At 32.8% G+C, this 15,785-nt stretch overlaps 1 protein-coding gene across 1 annotated transcript in view; it reads right to left on the reverse strand.

Annotated features, from left to right (window-relative positions):
* Nucleotides 1-15,785, reverse strand: part of LOC134839957 (uncharacterized) — a 122,360-nt gene that overhangs the window by 79,292 nt on the left and 27,283 nt on the right. The window contains exon 4 of the mRNA XM_063855586.1: nucleotides 13,844-13,899. Within this exon, the coding sequence (XP_063711656.1) occupies nucleotides 13,844-13,899 (56 nt within the window). The remainder of the gene's footprint in view (nucleotides 1-13,843; nucleotides 13,900-15,785) is intronic.

Raw genomic sequence — 15,785 nt, forward strand, 5'->3', positions numbered from 1 at the left:
GCATAGTAACAGTTACACTTTTTCTAAATGACTAAATTTAAAGCAACTTTCGATTTCAAACTTTTGTTACAATATGCTGTTCTCGGGGGTTGAGAAATTAGTCGATAAGCAAATTAGACGGAAGTTTTTGATTGGAAATAAGACGATTATGAAAAATTGCAAATGTGAGAAAATTGACGAAAGTGATAGAGATTAAAACTATTAGCAGACAAATTGCGTGAGAAAAATAAAACTATTTGCAGACAACAGTCAAATTTCGTTTTTGTAGCATCCATCTAATTTGCTTATCGTCTTATTTCCTAGGCCCCGCTATTCTCTGATGAAATTAAAAAGAATTTTTTTAAATCATTTTATCAATAAACACTGATTCATGTGCTTAGTAACATTTGATCTGCTCGTGCTAAAAAAGCAGCCCAGCATGTGTAAGCGACTAGACAACCAACCCGCACAGACAAGCTTGAGATAAAAATCATTTTTTTTTCGATATATTTAGGTACATTAATTGATTTATGTACATTAATTGGAACATTATTTAAAAAGTGTTTGGCAGAAGAAAAAATATCAAACTTATTGCCTAAAAATTTATTTAAACCGATTTGACTGGATATTTGCAAGGTAACAAATCCATCAAGAGTCACTCCAGAAATTTTTTTTACCGTAACTATTGATTTTCAGGGTATCTCCATTGAATTTTGCATAACTAAGGATTCCCGCGATGAGAATTAAAATAATGTTTTTTTGTTAGGCAAAATACCAACGCCTAGAAATTAATTTTGGTTGATTTAGAATTGAATGAGGGTGAATTTTTGAGTTACATTTATGTATCAAACTAAATCAATTTTCTATCGATTGAAATCTTTGATTAGGCCCTTGCTAGATTCCACTTGTATTAAACCAAATGCAATCCGTTTCTTGTCAGTACGGAATTGTTTTTATGAAAACAGTAACTTTGCAGTTTTTATGCTGACTTTCAATAAAATTTTGACTATAATTTTTTATGGCCATCTGATTATTCGGCTACGTGACACGCCACTGAGCCAGTGTATGCTGCTAACCCGGATCCTTTTGTTGTCATGATTGATTTAGATTTACCTGCGCACGCTTGGGAAGCATAACTGATTGATTTTGGAATACGATCGGCGACCTTAAACCGAGACTCGGTCAATTTAGTTTTTTGACCAATTGAAAAATTTGGGACTTCTGCGACTGTTTTTTATTTTGAGACATATGTCATTAATTTTTCATTCTGGGACCTATGAATACGCACCAAAAAACCACCCAAGCATAAATATTCAGTTTTTGTTGAAATTCGGGGCAAAAAAATACGGGATAGTATATAAACAACAAAAGCATCTGTCCCTTTAAGATAAGTGTTGATATAGGCGCAAAACAATGGGTTAAGCTAGTATTTGATTAAAGGACTAAAAAACTAAAATATGTGCTGATAGCACGCCCATTTCAATTATTACAGTTGACTCGCTCGCATTAAATTAAACATTGATTTCATCTTACAACCTTGATTTTTTGTACAAAAAGCGTGCAATTTGTACAATATTTATGCGCCTGATTTATTCTATGAAACTAGCTACAAAGGTATCAAAACAGCAATTAAAAATTTTAACAAAACCTCAATTTTAAGCGGAAAAAATAGACAAATACGACAGGCATTTCTTTGAAACAAAAAGCTTACGCGTAGATGCTAAGATATATATGTTTTGCTTTAACTCAAGTCTTGATTCTGTGTTGCGAAGAATACATTTGAATTTTTTTTACCGCTTGAAAGCTACGAAATTCTAATATGCCAATCAGTCCGTAGAGTTTAAACTATCAATGCGTCAAATGAAAAAAAAACGGTCTTTCTGGTTGGTTGTTCTTTATGATATTGACTTTATTTTTCCAATTTATATATACAAAACCTGAAAAATTGGCATATTTGGCCATTTGTTTTCTCAGTTTTTATGAAGATAAACTAATTTTGATGCCAAAACACCACAAAAATTTTATTTAAAAGTCGATGACACCAAATCTGATGATAAATACTTATGAAAATCAATTATATTTTATTTAAATATGATAATAAACAGTTTTCTTTTTTTCATAGACTTACTGTATGAAATTGCATGATACATTTTTTGGTCTATTGAGGTCAACCGGGTCATTAAAAAGCACCTTCCCATAATAGAAGTGTAGGCTAAAGCTGCACCCGTTGTATGGCTGCCCAGAGATTGAAGCTTTATCAATACAAAACAAAAGGTTTCGCAGAAAGTTATAGTTTGCTTACAAAATTCTTTTTGTGCTTCAGTTATTCAGTGGTTCAGAATTTTTAAATATTCAGTGTTGGCATCTAAAAAAAGCTCTTCATATAATTTCAAAAACAAAATGCAAAATGAGCTTTTTTTTGTCAAGAAACTTGTCATTTTCCAAGACTTTTGATATTGATGTAAGAACAGCAAAAAACAAGTACATTATTCAATTGATAACGTTTAAGCTACACCCATCGTATCGTATCGCGGTTTTGGTTGAATGTGAGGTCGGGGTGACGGTGAGACGTGGGGGATATCAATATTGGAGATGCGTTTAGCAGAATTGCTTAAAATGAAGAGCAAATTTTTCAAATCGTTTAAATAGTAATTAAATTTTTGTAGATCTTATGAGTTTTTGGGGTTCGTTTTGGGTCGAGTTCTACAAAAGATAAAAAATATTGAATAAACAATGAAAAAAGTGAGTTATAACGTAGTCTAAATTTGCAACAATGAATAATTATCTACACTACATTTTAATCAACTAAAACCTATTATAATCAATTCTGACCCATAAAAGTTCGGTACGGTATGCTCTGTTTTTTTCTCACTATATTTGCAACAAAAACTCTGTCACGGCCTTTTCCGCTACTTGAAAACCGACCGGCTGCATTTGATCACTAAACTAATTCATTCAAAAAATTATCCTGTATTTAAAAAAAAACTTCAAAAAAGTCCAATTTATTGTTAAGATGCCTAACAACTTCTAAAAATAACAAAGAATTGCTAAATTACTAGCTATAAAATCCTACCTACTATTTGTGTACAAATAAATAAAGAAGCTCATAATTTTAAGATAGGAAAAAAAAGTAGTAAATGCAAATAACATATGTTACCATTTCACGTTCCTAAAGTAAAGCTTGTTTAAAGCAAATTAAACCTAATTGCTTCAAAAGTTGCGCTAAAATAAGGTCTAGGCATCTGTCAAAACACAGCTGTTTATTGCTTTTTTCTTGTCGCTAGTCGCTGTTCAAAAATCCGAGATTGTTCCGAGCACTTTTATTGTTGCAACAAAATCAATACAACTTATAAAATAGCCGACTCAATTTCGACAACTTTTGTTATTTTTTCTGTACTTTGTATTTTTCTATAACTTCCTCGCTGTATAAATATTTGCGCTAGCAATTTTTTGAAAAATTTCAACAAGCAGTGAAAAAAGGTTTTGATTATGTTAAAATGAATCCTTGCAATTTTTTCAGCATCTCTGGAACTTCCTTTGATTGAAATAAAACGGAATCAGAGATGGATGAACTGTTTGATGATAAGTCTCATGATTCAAGTTAAACATGATCTGAAAATGTAAGTAATGATAAATCAAACAAGACTGCTCGTATCAGGGCGAAGCCCTGAATGTTCCGACTGCCCTTTAAGGTTTATGGAGCAGTAATAACATTACAAAATTCAATGAAAGAAAACAAAATGAAAAATTTTATTTTTCTAAAACTTAAAATTTTTTATGAAAATCATCCCCCCACACGCTATATAAAGTACGAAAGATAGATTTCGCTCCTTGTAACAAACCAATTATGGCAAACAAGCTTCTTTTAACCAATTTGGAACGATTTCTAAGACGGATTAACTCTCCGCTTACGCGTTAATAGCGCGAAATATATCGCGCGTTAATTGTCCCAAATTGACCAAAATGGCAATCTTTAAACCCCCGTAACTTTACGAAAAATGATCACAGGTGAAATATCTTTTCAAATTTGAGCTCAGGACAACAATACCTTTCGAATGATATAAAAAAAATTCCGTCAAAAATGGCTAGTTAAAAAGTCGAAATTTGTCTGAAGAAAAAAAAACCCACCCCGAGCACAAATATTCCGTTACTTTCGTATCGAAAGTCGGAACAATAATGGATAAACCAATTGACTTTCTTCATGAAGTACTGACAAGATCCTGTGAATTTTCTTAGTTCTTCTGTAAGAAAATGTAATGGTTGTATATTATGTAAATGCGTGGAACATAACATAACGCTCAAAGAAAATAATTGAAGTGTTTCTAAGCTTAAATGTCAATTTTAAGACCAGTATTCAAAATAATGGAAGCTGATGGAAAACATGTAAGGCTGATACTTAAATAAAAAGCCTATTATTTAAAGACGATGTTACTTTTGTTTAAGAGTTTTCATCAGCAAATGTTGAGTATATTAGCATTTTAAGTCTTGAACGTCACAAGAAAAACTGTCAAAAAGGAGAAAAGAGACCAAACAACTCGCAAAATAATACTAAACTTGAGCAAAATATCATTGATGCTGAAGCTTTGTCAATAAATGTTCTGATTTTTTGACGAATATTAATTCCGTCGATTTTTTGAGCAATTGCATTGCGACAGGTCGTTAAGACAAAAAACTTTTTGTACTGGTTGTCAGTTTGGAAAATTGCAAGCAATCAACAACTTTCCTAAATCTTTTAAATATACGCTTTCCTAAAATAAGTTTTTCCAGTAGCATCATATTAGATGCAATTTTTCGCGTGGGTTGACTTGATACCCACGCGCTATGCACAGTAGAATGGAAATGAAAGGGCAAAAAATGAAACCATGGCTACAATCAATCAGCCTTTATCTTTTTTAACCAAAACCTACTTTTTTCGGTTATTCACGGTTATTCAAAGGTTTCAGAAGGTTATGAAAGAATCTGTCAAATACTATCACTTCTCTCACCCAAAATTACTTAAAAAAATAAATAGATAACCATAACAATTTTTGCTTTTTCCTTTTGCCTGGCGAAAAAACACTGTAAAGTCAGAATGATAAACACTGAAGCAACAGCTCATAATTTTTACACAACTTTTAAAGGATTAGTTCTTCTAAAATTGAGAACATTGTTTATTATAAATCAATAGTTTACTTATGACAAATCAAAATCAGCTATCAAACATTAGAAATGCTTTAATCAATTGTTATTGTTCCGACCATTGAAAGTGGGAAAAAACTTTGGATTCGGGTGTGTTTTTTTTCTTTGTATTTTTTGTATCAGGTTGTACCACGCAAAATCAGGTAGCACAAATAATTATTGGACAGGGTTGAGTAATATTAAAGCCCTTTCAATCGTGGGTTTTCGAAAAATTTCGAAAAAGTTTTCAGTGTCGAGAAAAACCGGTTTGAAATTTTTGATTGTTGGTTTAATTTCGAGTTCGAGCTAATTAGTAAGACAGTTAGTAATTGCAAGAGGTTGTTTAAGCTTAATTTAAGCCCTGAAAATTTAGTTTTACTCAGGTAAAGGAAGTAATCGGGGTTTTTAGCGCACAATCAAAAACTTGAAAATTCATAAAATTTCCGCAAAAAATTTTTCATTTTTGAAATTTTTTTAAAAGTTTTTCTTGTCATTTTTCTTCAAAAACTGTTTTCTATTTGAATTATTTTACTATGACTCTCAAATATGCCTAAGTTCTTTTTTTGTTTAGATTTTTTTATCACAACATGCAGGAAAAAACAACACCAATTTGAGAAAACATTTTTGTGTTTTTTTAGACTGTGCTCGGAATATTCTGTGCTACTTGCACAGTAACCGGCTATCCTTGTTCCATCTGGTTATGATGCAATGAAAATCGTGTATTTTTGAAGATTTCTATTTATTTTTAAATTTTTTGTTTGAAAGATATACTAATTAAATAGACGTAAATCGACTATATTACGTTCGTTAGCCCATTTTGTCTTCAACCTTGCATCTAAGTTGCTTATAAATTAGATTTTTCATGAAAGTTGATTTATGTCAAATATTTCAACCCATTTTGAGCAGTTTTTAACTTAATTTTATAAATAAAACAGTTTTTTATTATTCTTGCTCGATTACATTTTGATTTGACAAATGATTTGACTCAGTTAATTTTCACCGCACGCGGGATTCCTTAAGCTATCATGAACAAATCTATTTAAAACTTCCGTTTTGTGGGACATTTTTAGTTTCAGATGCACCAAAGGTGACAGGAACACTCAAAATTAGAGATTTCGTTATTGACATCAGTATTGTAGTCCATTGCAGAATATGACAAATTGATAAAAATGACAAAATAAAAGATTCTTTTCAGTTTTAAGAACTATTATAATGAAACTATAATCAAAAATAATTGAATAGTAGAGAATATTTCTTGAAAAATATCGCGAATATTTTAAGTATTTTAAATAGCTAATTCTAGATATTATAATCTTTTGTAATTGTCACCAAATAACAATCAGTTGTAGTTGATCACTAAACTTGAATGCCGGTTAAAAACCATCAATTAAAATCCATCAGAAGCAAAGACAGGCTCTCTAAACACATTACGACTCGCTCAGGAGACAATCACAATGAATCCTAATGGCTTAAATGACTTAGGAAATGAGCTTAGAAAAGTATTGATTTAAAGGATAAAAATCGAAAAAAATATTTCAGCATTTCAATGTAAAATCAAATAAAAATAGAAGATAATCAAATTGTTGTGCTATGTAATAAAACGTTTTATTTTGTCAAGAAACTTCTTTTACTTAAAAGAATCATATTCAAGAAAAAGAGCGTTTTTGCTTTTTTCCCACGCAAAATCAGCTACCACAAATAATCATCGGACTTGAATTTGCCGACTTGTAGACATAAACATTTTGGAGACTACTTTGTAGACTATTTTCTTTAAAATGTTAGCCAAAATAGAAATTGGAAAAAAACAGACGTAAAGGCAAACTTGTTAGAATTTATAAAGTTGATGTCTTCGTGAAATTTTAAACCACGTTCAGTTTTTAAATTTTTTTGCTCTACCACCTTTAATTTCCTATGCTTAAAACAAATGTGCAACAATAACAATTTGAAAAAAAAAATCGCATTTGGGTTAATGATCTAATTACAAACACCTTTCACCTCAGTATACAACCTTTTGAATCAATGTAACAATGTAGAAATGGTTTTTATATGTGATTGTGGCAAACAGATGTAGTTTTTCTCATCATTTTTCCATGGAATCGGTAACTAATTTTTTTCTAAAAACCAAAAAATCGGCCGAGAAAATGAAAAGAAATAAAAACAAGGCTGCTTGTATCGGGGCGAAGCCCTGAATCTTTCAACTGCTATGGAGAAGGAAGTATTGGCCTAAAAAACGAATAAAATTTTTTTAAAAACTATTGAGGATTTTTCATCCTCCCCCACACGCCATTTAAATTGCAAGTGATAAATTCACTCCCAGTAACGTAGCCTGCTTCAATCAATTTGGAACATTTCCTGAGACGGATTAAATCGCCGCCTACGCGTTAATAGCATAAATAGCCACTTACGCGAAATATATTACATGTTAATTGTACCAAATTGGCAAAATTGGCAATCTTGAAACCTCGCGAAACTTCACGCGATATGATCACAATAGAATTTTTTTTTTCACTTGAGCTCAGCACAACGATACCTTTCAGTTGATACACAAAAATTTCCGTCAAAAATGTTTCGTTAAAGGGTCGAAACATGTCTGGAGAAAAAAACCACCCGAGTTCAAATTTGGAAAAATTTTGAGGCGGACATTTAGATCCACGTTTGCGCAAAATTTCTAAAAGAAATTACAAAAAAATAAAAAAGGAAATTGATGATATTCTAAATAAAATTGCGTCAATTGGCCCGCCCATTAAGAAATTAAAAAAAAAATTGATCCGAATTGATAAGAAACTTGAATTTTTCTATTTGATCATTCAGGTAGATATTAAAACCGATGGTTATAACTTTTTACGTTGCAAAAATTTCGCTACTCACATATTTTGTTCTTTTTGTTTCGACTTTTGTGAGAAAAGTAACGGAATATTTTTGCTCGGGTTGTTTTTTTTCTTCAGACAAATTTTGACTTTTTAATTAGCCTTTTTTGACAAAATACTTTTATGTGGTTCAAAAAATATTGTTGTCTTGAGCTTAAAATTGAAAAATGTTTTCCCCTGTGATCTTTTTACGTAAAGTTATGGGGGTTTAAATATCGCCCTTTTGGCCAATTCGGGACAATTGACGCGCGTTATTTTTTTCGCTATTAACGCGATAGCGGAGTTTAATCGGTCTTAGAAAATGTTCCAAATTGGTTGAAGGAAATTATTTGCCATAATCTATATGATAAGAGGAGCAAAATTTATCACTTTTGCACTCTATATGGCGTGTGGGGGATGATTTTCACAAAAAATCTCAAATTTTAAAAAGAAAGTTTTTTCATTTTATTTTATTACATTTAATTTTGCCATGTTGTTACTGCACCATGGACCTCAAAATGCAGTAGGAACATTCAAAGTTTCTCCCTGATACAAACAGTTTTGTTTAATTTTAGTAGCTCAATTTGCTCTTCGCGCATTTCCTTCGTAAGAGATCATACAGCAAGATCCCTTATTATTTTGAGGCGAAATATGACAAAAGTATGTGAGGGACGAGTTGTGCCAATAAACTAAAGAGGGAATAAAATGTGCGAGGGCTGCATCACAGAGTTTTTACATACCACCTGATATCATAATTTTGGTCTCCAATGCAAACTGAAAACATCTCGATAGTTTCTCGATTTTTTTCTCAACAACTGATTTCACGCGCATTGCAAAATAGTAAGCAACGTATGGAGATAACTTTGATCAAAGACTCAAATAAAAGATAAACTATAATCAATACACTCGCATAATAACAATGTAACACCAACGGTTTTGTAACTAATGAGAACACTTTTATTAAAAAGTCAGATGAATTCTCTCTTTCATAAACTGATTTGCAAAAAACTAATTCTGCAAAAAAAATTGACACTTGAGTCCTGCTCATTACGAAACAAAAGGAGCAAAACAGTCCCTTGATGCTATAATTAAGACGGTTTCTGCGTTAATGTTTGGTCAAAGAGGCTTCAAAAGCCTTTGGGCTTTTTGTTTTTTTCTTTTCGTGTTTCAAAAGTAACATCAGAGCTAAATATTTGCTTATTTCAAACAAGAGATTTGATTTCCCTATAATGTTTGCTTGAGGAAATTTGGCCCTGATAAAATCAAAGATTTAAGCTATCATTAAAAGGATAATCAACAAAATTTAGTTCAAATCTACAGGATATTTTTTCCTCAGTAAAAAAGATTAAGTTGATCAAACTGGAAGGAAATCTATTGAGGAACCTGGAAGACAATGAAAGCGATATTGGCGTTTAAAACAGGAAAAGTATAAACCAGTTGACTTATAAACCAGCCGAAAAAAAATAACCGGTTTCAAAATAGTTATGTAACAATTTAAATTATGGGGTGTTTTCGGTAACACTCCCCTTCCTTAAATCGATGAAAACAGAAAATGAACGATTTTATAACAAAATTGAGTCGATTTAACTAAGAAGCTCAGGGCTGATATGCAGAGCGTTGAATCAATTTGGACGAAAGCAAAAACTAAACGACAATTAAAAACGCATTTGGACTCATGCTTGTGAAATTTATTTGAAGAAATCGACAAAAATAGAAAAAGAACCGATTCGAGGTTAAATTTGAAAATAACCGAGAAGACTCTAATCATGCAACAGTATCCGATAAACAACTTTCGTCTAGTTTATTAGTTCATACATTCTGTTCATTTTCGGTTTGCATATACTTCGGCTGGTTGAATCACACTCAAAAGCGACCTTTGGGAGGTGAAAAACAGTTTAGTTCCAGTCAAAGTGTACGCCTCCAGATTAACGGAGACTGAGATGACAGAATAGGTTACAAAGGGACACCTGTCGGAAGAGAAGAGCTTTCTGAGAACGGAAAGCGGCGTGCAGAACAGAAACTGAAAATTCCAAGTGAACTTTGTATCAGTCAAACAATTTTTTATTTGTGCTCGTCGTCAAGTTGAGTTGCAAATTGTAACTTAAAATAAAAATTTTTGCGAAAAAACTTAATGAAATTTAGGTACACATTGTAAAATTTTGCATTCCTATTGCAACCCAGTTTGCCACACACAGAAACCGAACCTTCATTCATCTCAGAGAAAGGAAACCCCTTAAGAGTCCCCTTTTAAAGCTAAATGCAACATACATTGTAAGCTAGCTGACCGAGACCGACCCTAACGTTTTTCCAAAGAATCTTAAGAAATCCATGTTTATATACTGACGTAGCGACGTTTACAGACCTAATTTCTATCTCGTCGCATGTTGCAGTTCAACGAACCTTACATTGAAATTTTCAAGGGAACCGCACTTACCTCTGCTTACAGAGCCAATTTTTTCCTGACTCATCGGGTTTTCGTTATTGCTTTTTTTATGCCAAGATGCTCACACATCAGATACAAAAATATTAAAATTGTCATTTTTGAGATTGCTTTGGCGCATCAAGGTTTTTTATTCACATCAGATCTGAAAGCACTGTCAAGTAGCCAAATCATATTCTGTTTGCTTCACTTCCTCTCAGCACGTGGTTTTAGTGTGTTTACGGCATAATCAATTCCAGTCATTCTCGGAAAATGATTTTTCGTATAGTTTCTGTTTTTGATAAAAATTTGACGAATGTTTGCTAACTTTATCAAATGTGCGGAAACAATATATGTGGCGTACAGGATATTATGAGCTAAGCATAGCGTTTCTTAAAAAAAACATAATTTTACAAAAATGTCATTGCTTAAGCAAGTTTTGATTAACTAAGTCTTCTGAAGCACCAAAGTAGCGACAAATGAAATTGGGATGGACGGATGAAACTTCGCGTTTCGTTTACTACCAATAAATTAAGTGATGCTTTTAATCACGCTTCCGTTCTTCCCGAAAATCCATTTATTACCCTAGACCAAAATGTCTGCAGACTTATGATGACGACGAATCAACTGTTTTCTAAACTATATCTTTGATGCTCTGTCGCTATTTGTTGATTCGAACGAACCACGCTCAAAAAATTTGCTTGGGGTGAAATTTTTCTAGTCAAGCAGAAAAAGTGACGATACTGCTCGTAGATCAGGGCGATTTATTTTTTCGACCGCCTGTTTACTGTTCTCGGACAATTTTTGGTAAAACTTTTTTTGACAACCTAAGAATTTTAGGCTAATAAAATTGAAAATAAAAAGATAAAACGTGGTTAGATGAACGACAAGGAGTTGAGTCCGATTCAGACAGTGAAATTAATGGGCAATTTAAGAAAGACAGTTAAGCAAACGCAAATAGAGCAGAAGCACGGCACCCTAACAGAGCATTAAAAGAAAGCTATCAGGCAAAAAGGTTTATTACTGCAGTTAGTATTGTTTTCGTTTGATTTGAGGACAAGCTAGTATTCCTCTGCCGCCTAATTTGTTCCACTTACCCCCAAAATTCCTTCCTTTTGTTTGTTTTGCTCTTTATTAGGTTCACTGTCTAGATCAGACCCGTCTCCTTTTCATTCACTTTTGAGTCGTAAATGGAACAAGACTGCTGGTATCAGGGCAAAGCCCTGAATGTTCCGACTGCCCTTTAAGGTTTATGGAGCAGTAATAACATTACAAAATTCAATGAAAGAAAACAAAATGAAAAATTTTATTTTTCTAAAACTTAAAATTTTTTATGAAAATCATCCCCCCACACGCCATATAAGGTACAAAAACATAGATTTAGCTCCTTGTAACAAATCAATTATGACAAATAAGCTTCTTTCAACCAATTTGGAACGATTTTAAGACAGATTAACTCTCCGCTTACGCTTTAATGGCGCAAAATATATCGCGCGCTAATTGTCCCAAATTGGCCAAAATGGCAATCGTTAAACCCCCGTATTTTTACAAAAAATGATTGCAGGTTAAAAATCTTTTCAGATTTGAGCTCAGGACAACAAGAGTTTTCGAATGATATAAAAAAATTCCGTCAAAAATGGCTAGTTAAAAAGTAGAAATTTGTCTGAAGAAAAAAAAACCACCCCGAGCACAAATATTCCGTTACTTTCGTATCGAAAGTCGGAACAATTAAAAACCACCAAATAGATTGCTTCAATTAAGTTTGAAACAATTTTAGTCACCCATAAATACAGTGCTGATTTAAACTGAACGGATACAACGAACAACATTGGAAAACTCAAACGCGTTTTTCTCAAATTGAGTTTACATTAAACAAAAAGTGAAGAGAACAAAAGTTTCTTAGATTTTCAACAGATTTAATATGGTGCAATTTATTATTCACAATTCGAAACCAAAAGATTACCTCAAAAATGGTTTATTTTGGCCTTTTTTCTAATGAACCAAGAACCACCTGAAACTACCAGTTTGATCGGGGAGAAATTTATATGAAAAAAGGCTCTTACACAGCCCAACCAAATTCTAGGAAAATAAAATTTCCAAAAATCTGAATAAGAGAATATAATTTCGGTTGATAGCCAAAAAAGTTCGTTCTTTTCAAAAAACTCAAAATCTTTGCTTAAAAACAAAACTCAATCATTTTACGCAAACGTTTGGAAGTTTTACACTTGTTGAATTTTGTTGGGCTGTGTAAGAGACTTCTTCTGTTTTAAGTTTTTCATCGAGTAACACTAGTTTCAGCGTACTTTTTGATTAATTAAAAAACTAAAATGACCCATTTTTGGGTACAATTTTGGGTCAGAAGTTCGAAAAATTAATTGTACCCTATTAATTCTGTCTGATGTTTTGTCTTATGTTAATTTGTGTCTTATGTTAACCTAATTTGAGAAAAACGCGTTTAATTCAAGCATATACATTCCTCGCTCTCTTCGGAAGTTGGAACAGTAATTTATGGAAGTGGAACTATTCATAAGCTGGCCAATTGTCGGCAAAAACCTTCTGATTAAGTCCCGTGACTTATTGTAGCTTTTAGTTTTCAGCATAAAACAACTGAATAAAAACTTTTGCCAAGTTTCGACGTTGTTTCGCAACTACTCGAGTTTCATGACTGATAATTCGACAAATAAGGGATGGAACTATTTAAAAGGGTTTAACCGGACCAAAAGCAAAATATTTTGAATAGTTGAATCCATCATTGCTGAGGTTTCCGTTCTCACACCGATAGAGGTTTCCGTTCACAACTTTAGTACTTCTTTTACACCTTCTAACACCTTTTTCAGTGACAAAATTCAGCAAAATTGAACTGCTAGGATCGGTTGAGGCCAATGGATTTATTAAATTTTGGTTTTGTTAGAATTCACAATTGAATTTTAATCAACGTTTTGTTAAGAAAATGATGTTTTCATCAAAAATCGGCCCGAGCTTGAAAGTTTTGTTTCGCAACCGGGCCGGGTCTAGCCCGGGCCTGAATCAAGTGGGCCCGGCCATGTCCGGGCCTCAAATTCAGGCCCGGTTCCAACTCTGGTCATAGATCAAAATATCAGCCATAATTTTGAAAAAATTGCAGAGTAGTTGAAAACTTGAGAACTAGTAATTTCAACTTTTTGTCCCATGACTGCACTTGAAAAAATAATAATAAGCTCAAGTTCAAAAACGATCAAATGAAACTACTCTAATCTCTTAGCCTCTGAACTACTAATCTGCTAGGTACGAATCAAAGCTTTTGTAACACTCAAAATTCAAAACAGACAACAAACGTAAATATTTGCATGCTTGAGCATATAGATAAGTTTTAAATTTTGAAAAAATTAAGCGTAACTAACACATAACCAACATAAATCAGTTGCTCTACTTTTCCTTAACCCATTTTGAAATTTGAGCTCACCTGTTGACGACTTCCTGAGGGTCTCTTTCCGGACACCCGTCGTGCAAGGAAGGAATCTAAGCACAATGACACAACACACTAAAACGACAGGCCATATTTCGGATCTCTTTAACTATTTCCCCAAGTACGGTATCTTGTGAAAATTTGCTGCTCCTATACAAAACTAACACAGCGGTTAAACAAATGTGAGTTTTGTACCTACTAAAGAATCTCCCCCTATTGCAAAAGGGGAAAGATAGTTGAAAAGATCTCAATTCCAATTGCAGCGCCAAGCAAGTTTGTAGAAAAAGAATTCTGTTTGAATTATCGGGACTATTAGATAAAAATCGAGACGAAGCAAAATGACCTGGGTCGAGGTTTAAGATTGAGGCTTTCGACTTAGGGTTCGACTTTGTGTTTCGATCGATTCGACTGTATGTTTCGACTTTGAGTTCGACTATGTTTGACGATAGGGCCTCATCGTCTATGGATTTTTGGTCGATCTCTTACATTTGTTCGACCCGCCTAAGTCAAAAGATAAATCGCAAACTTCGACCCGGTGACCGACCAACTTTTCGTTTTTTTCTAGTTGTTCTGACCATTGAAAATGGGGAGGAACTTCGTATTCGGGTGTGTTTTAGATTTTTTCTTTTATGTTTTTCAAGCAAAATCAGCCACCACAAATAATCCTTAGACTGGGTTGAGTGATCTATCATATAAAAGCCCTTCAATCGTGATTCGAACTACATTAAAAAATTGTCAATAATTTTTTCTAGTCTCAAGAAAAACCGGTTTGAAGATCGAGCGAAAAAAAAAAACAAGCGAGCATGCTTACAACAGCTGAAAATGGCCTAATTTAAGGCTTTAAAACTTCCTTTTAAGCAAGTAAAACTAGTTTTTAGAGTTTTTAGCTTTATTTTGGAAATCAAAAACTTCAAAAACTCAAAAATTTTCTGCAAAAATTTTTGAATTTTTTTTAAATTTGATTTTTAGTTTTTCTAGTCATTTTTCTAAACCATTTTTTGTCCAGGGTGCCTATTTTTCTACGACTGTATTTTATGCCTATATTATTTTTTTTTTGCGTCAGATCCTTTTATCACACCTAACAGAAAAAAAACTACTCTCATTTGGAATATTTTTTTCTAAACCGTAGTTTTCTAAAGAATATGGTCGGAACATTTTGTGCTACTTCACAGTAACCAGCTATCTTTGTTTTTCTTATAATAATTTCACACCAGCTAATCTTGTTCCACAATTGATCGAGGCTTTTGGTTTCATCGTTGCGCTATTAAATCAGGAATTTATCACCTTACACGGCATGTAAAGGACAAACTTTCAAAAAACCTTATATTACGAGGCCAAACTTTTGTGCCTATATGTTCCCGAATTCCAGAAACAAGTGTCTAAACATGTTCAATTATTGTCGGAACGATCAAAGGAAATGAAAGAACAACAATGAAAGTTTCTGAGGTAGGTCAAAAGGCGGTTTTTGAGAAAAAGATTGGATGATTTTGTCTTTTTTTGAGGCCGACCAAATTAATTTTTAGAACTCTACAAGAACGGATTTCAGTTGCACAAAAAAGAACTTGAAAATTTCGTAGGATTAGGTGAAGTAATACGATACGGAATAAGCTCATACAAGCTAAAGAGCTTTTCATAGATCCTTGTGATCCGCAGCAACAACTGAATAAATTGTTCCGACTAGTGAAAATGGGAAGGAACTATGTAATTGGGTGCAGGGCTTTTCTCGAGGATTGGAGATTTTCAAATATTTTTTTTGCAAACTATTTCGATTTTTTCCTTTTTAGGCTGATCAAATTGAATTTTTGAGAATTCCCACCCAGAACAATATAAAGACCTTATTTTGACAAAAAAAAACAATTCACGTTTTTTTTAATAATGCGTCTTTTTTTTGAACAAAAATAGTTAATAGACAAAAAAGCGAATTTCAAATATTCGGGGT

This window comes from Symsagittifera roscoffensis, chromosome 2 (genome assembly GCF_963678635.1).
Source record: "Symsagittifera roscoffensis chromosome 2, txSymRosc1.1, whole genome shotgun sequence".
NCBI classification, from domain to species: Eukaryota; Metazoa; Xenacoelomorpha; order Acoela; family Convolutidae; genus Symsagittifera; species Symsagittifera roscoffensis.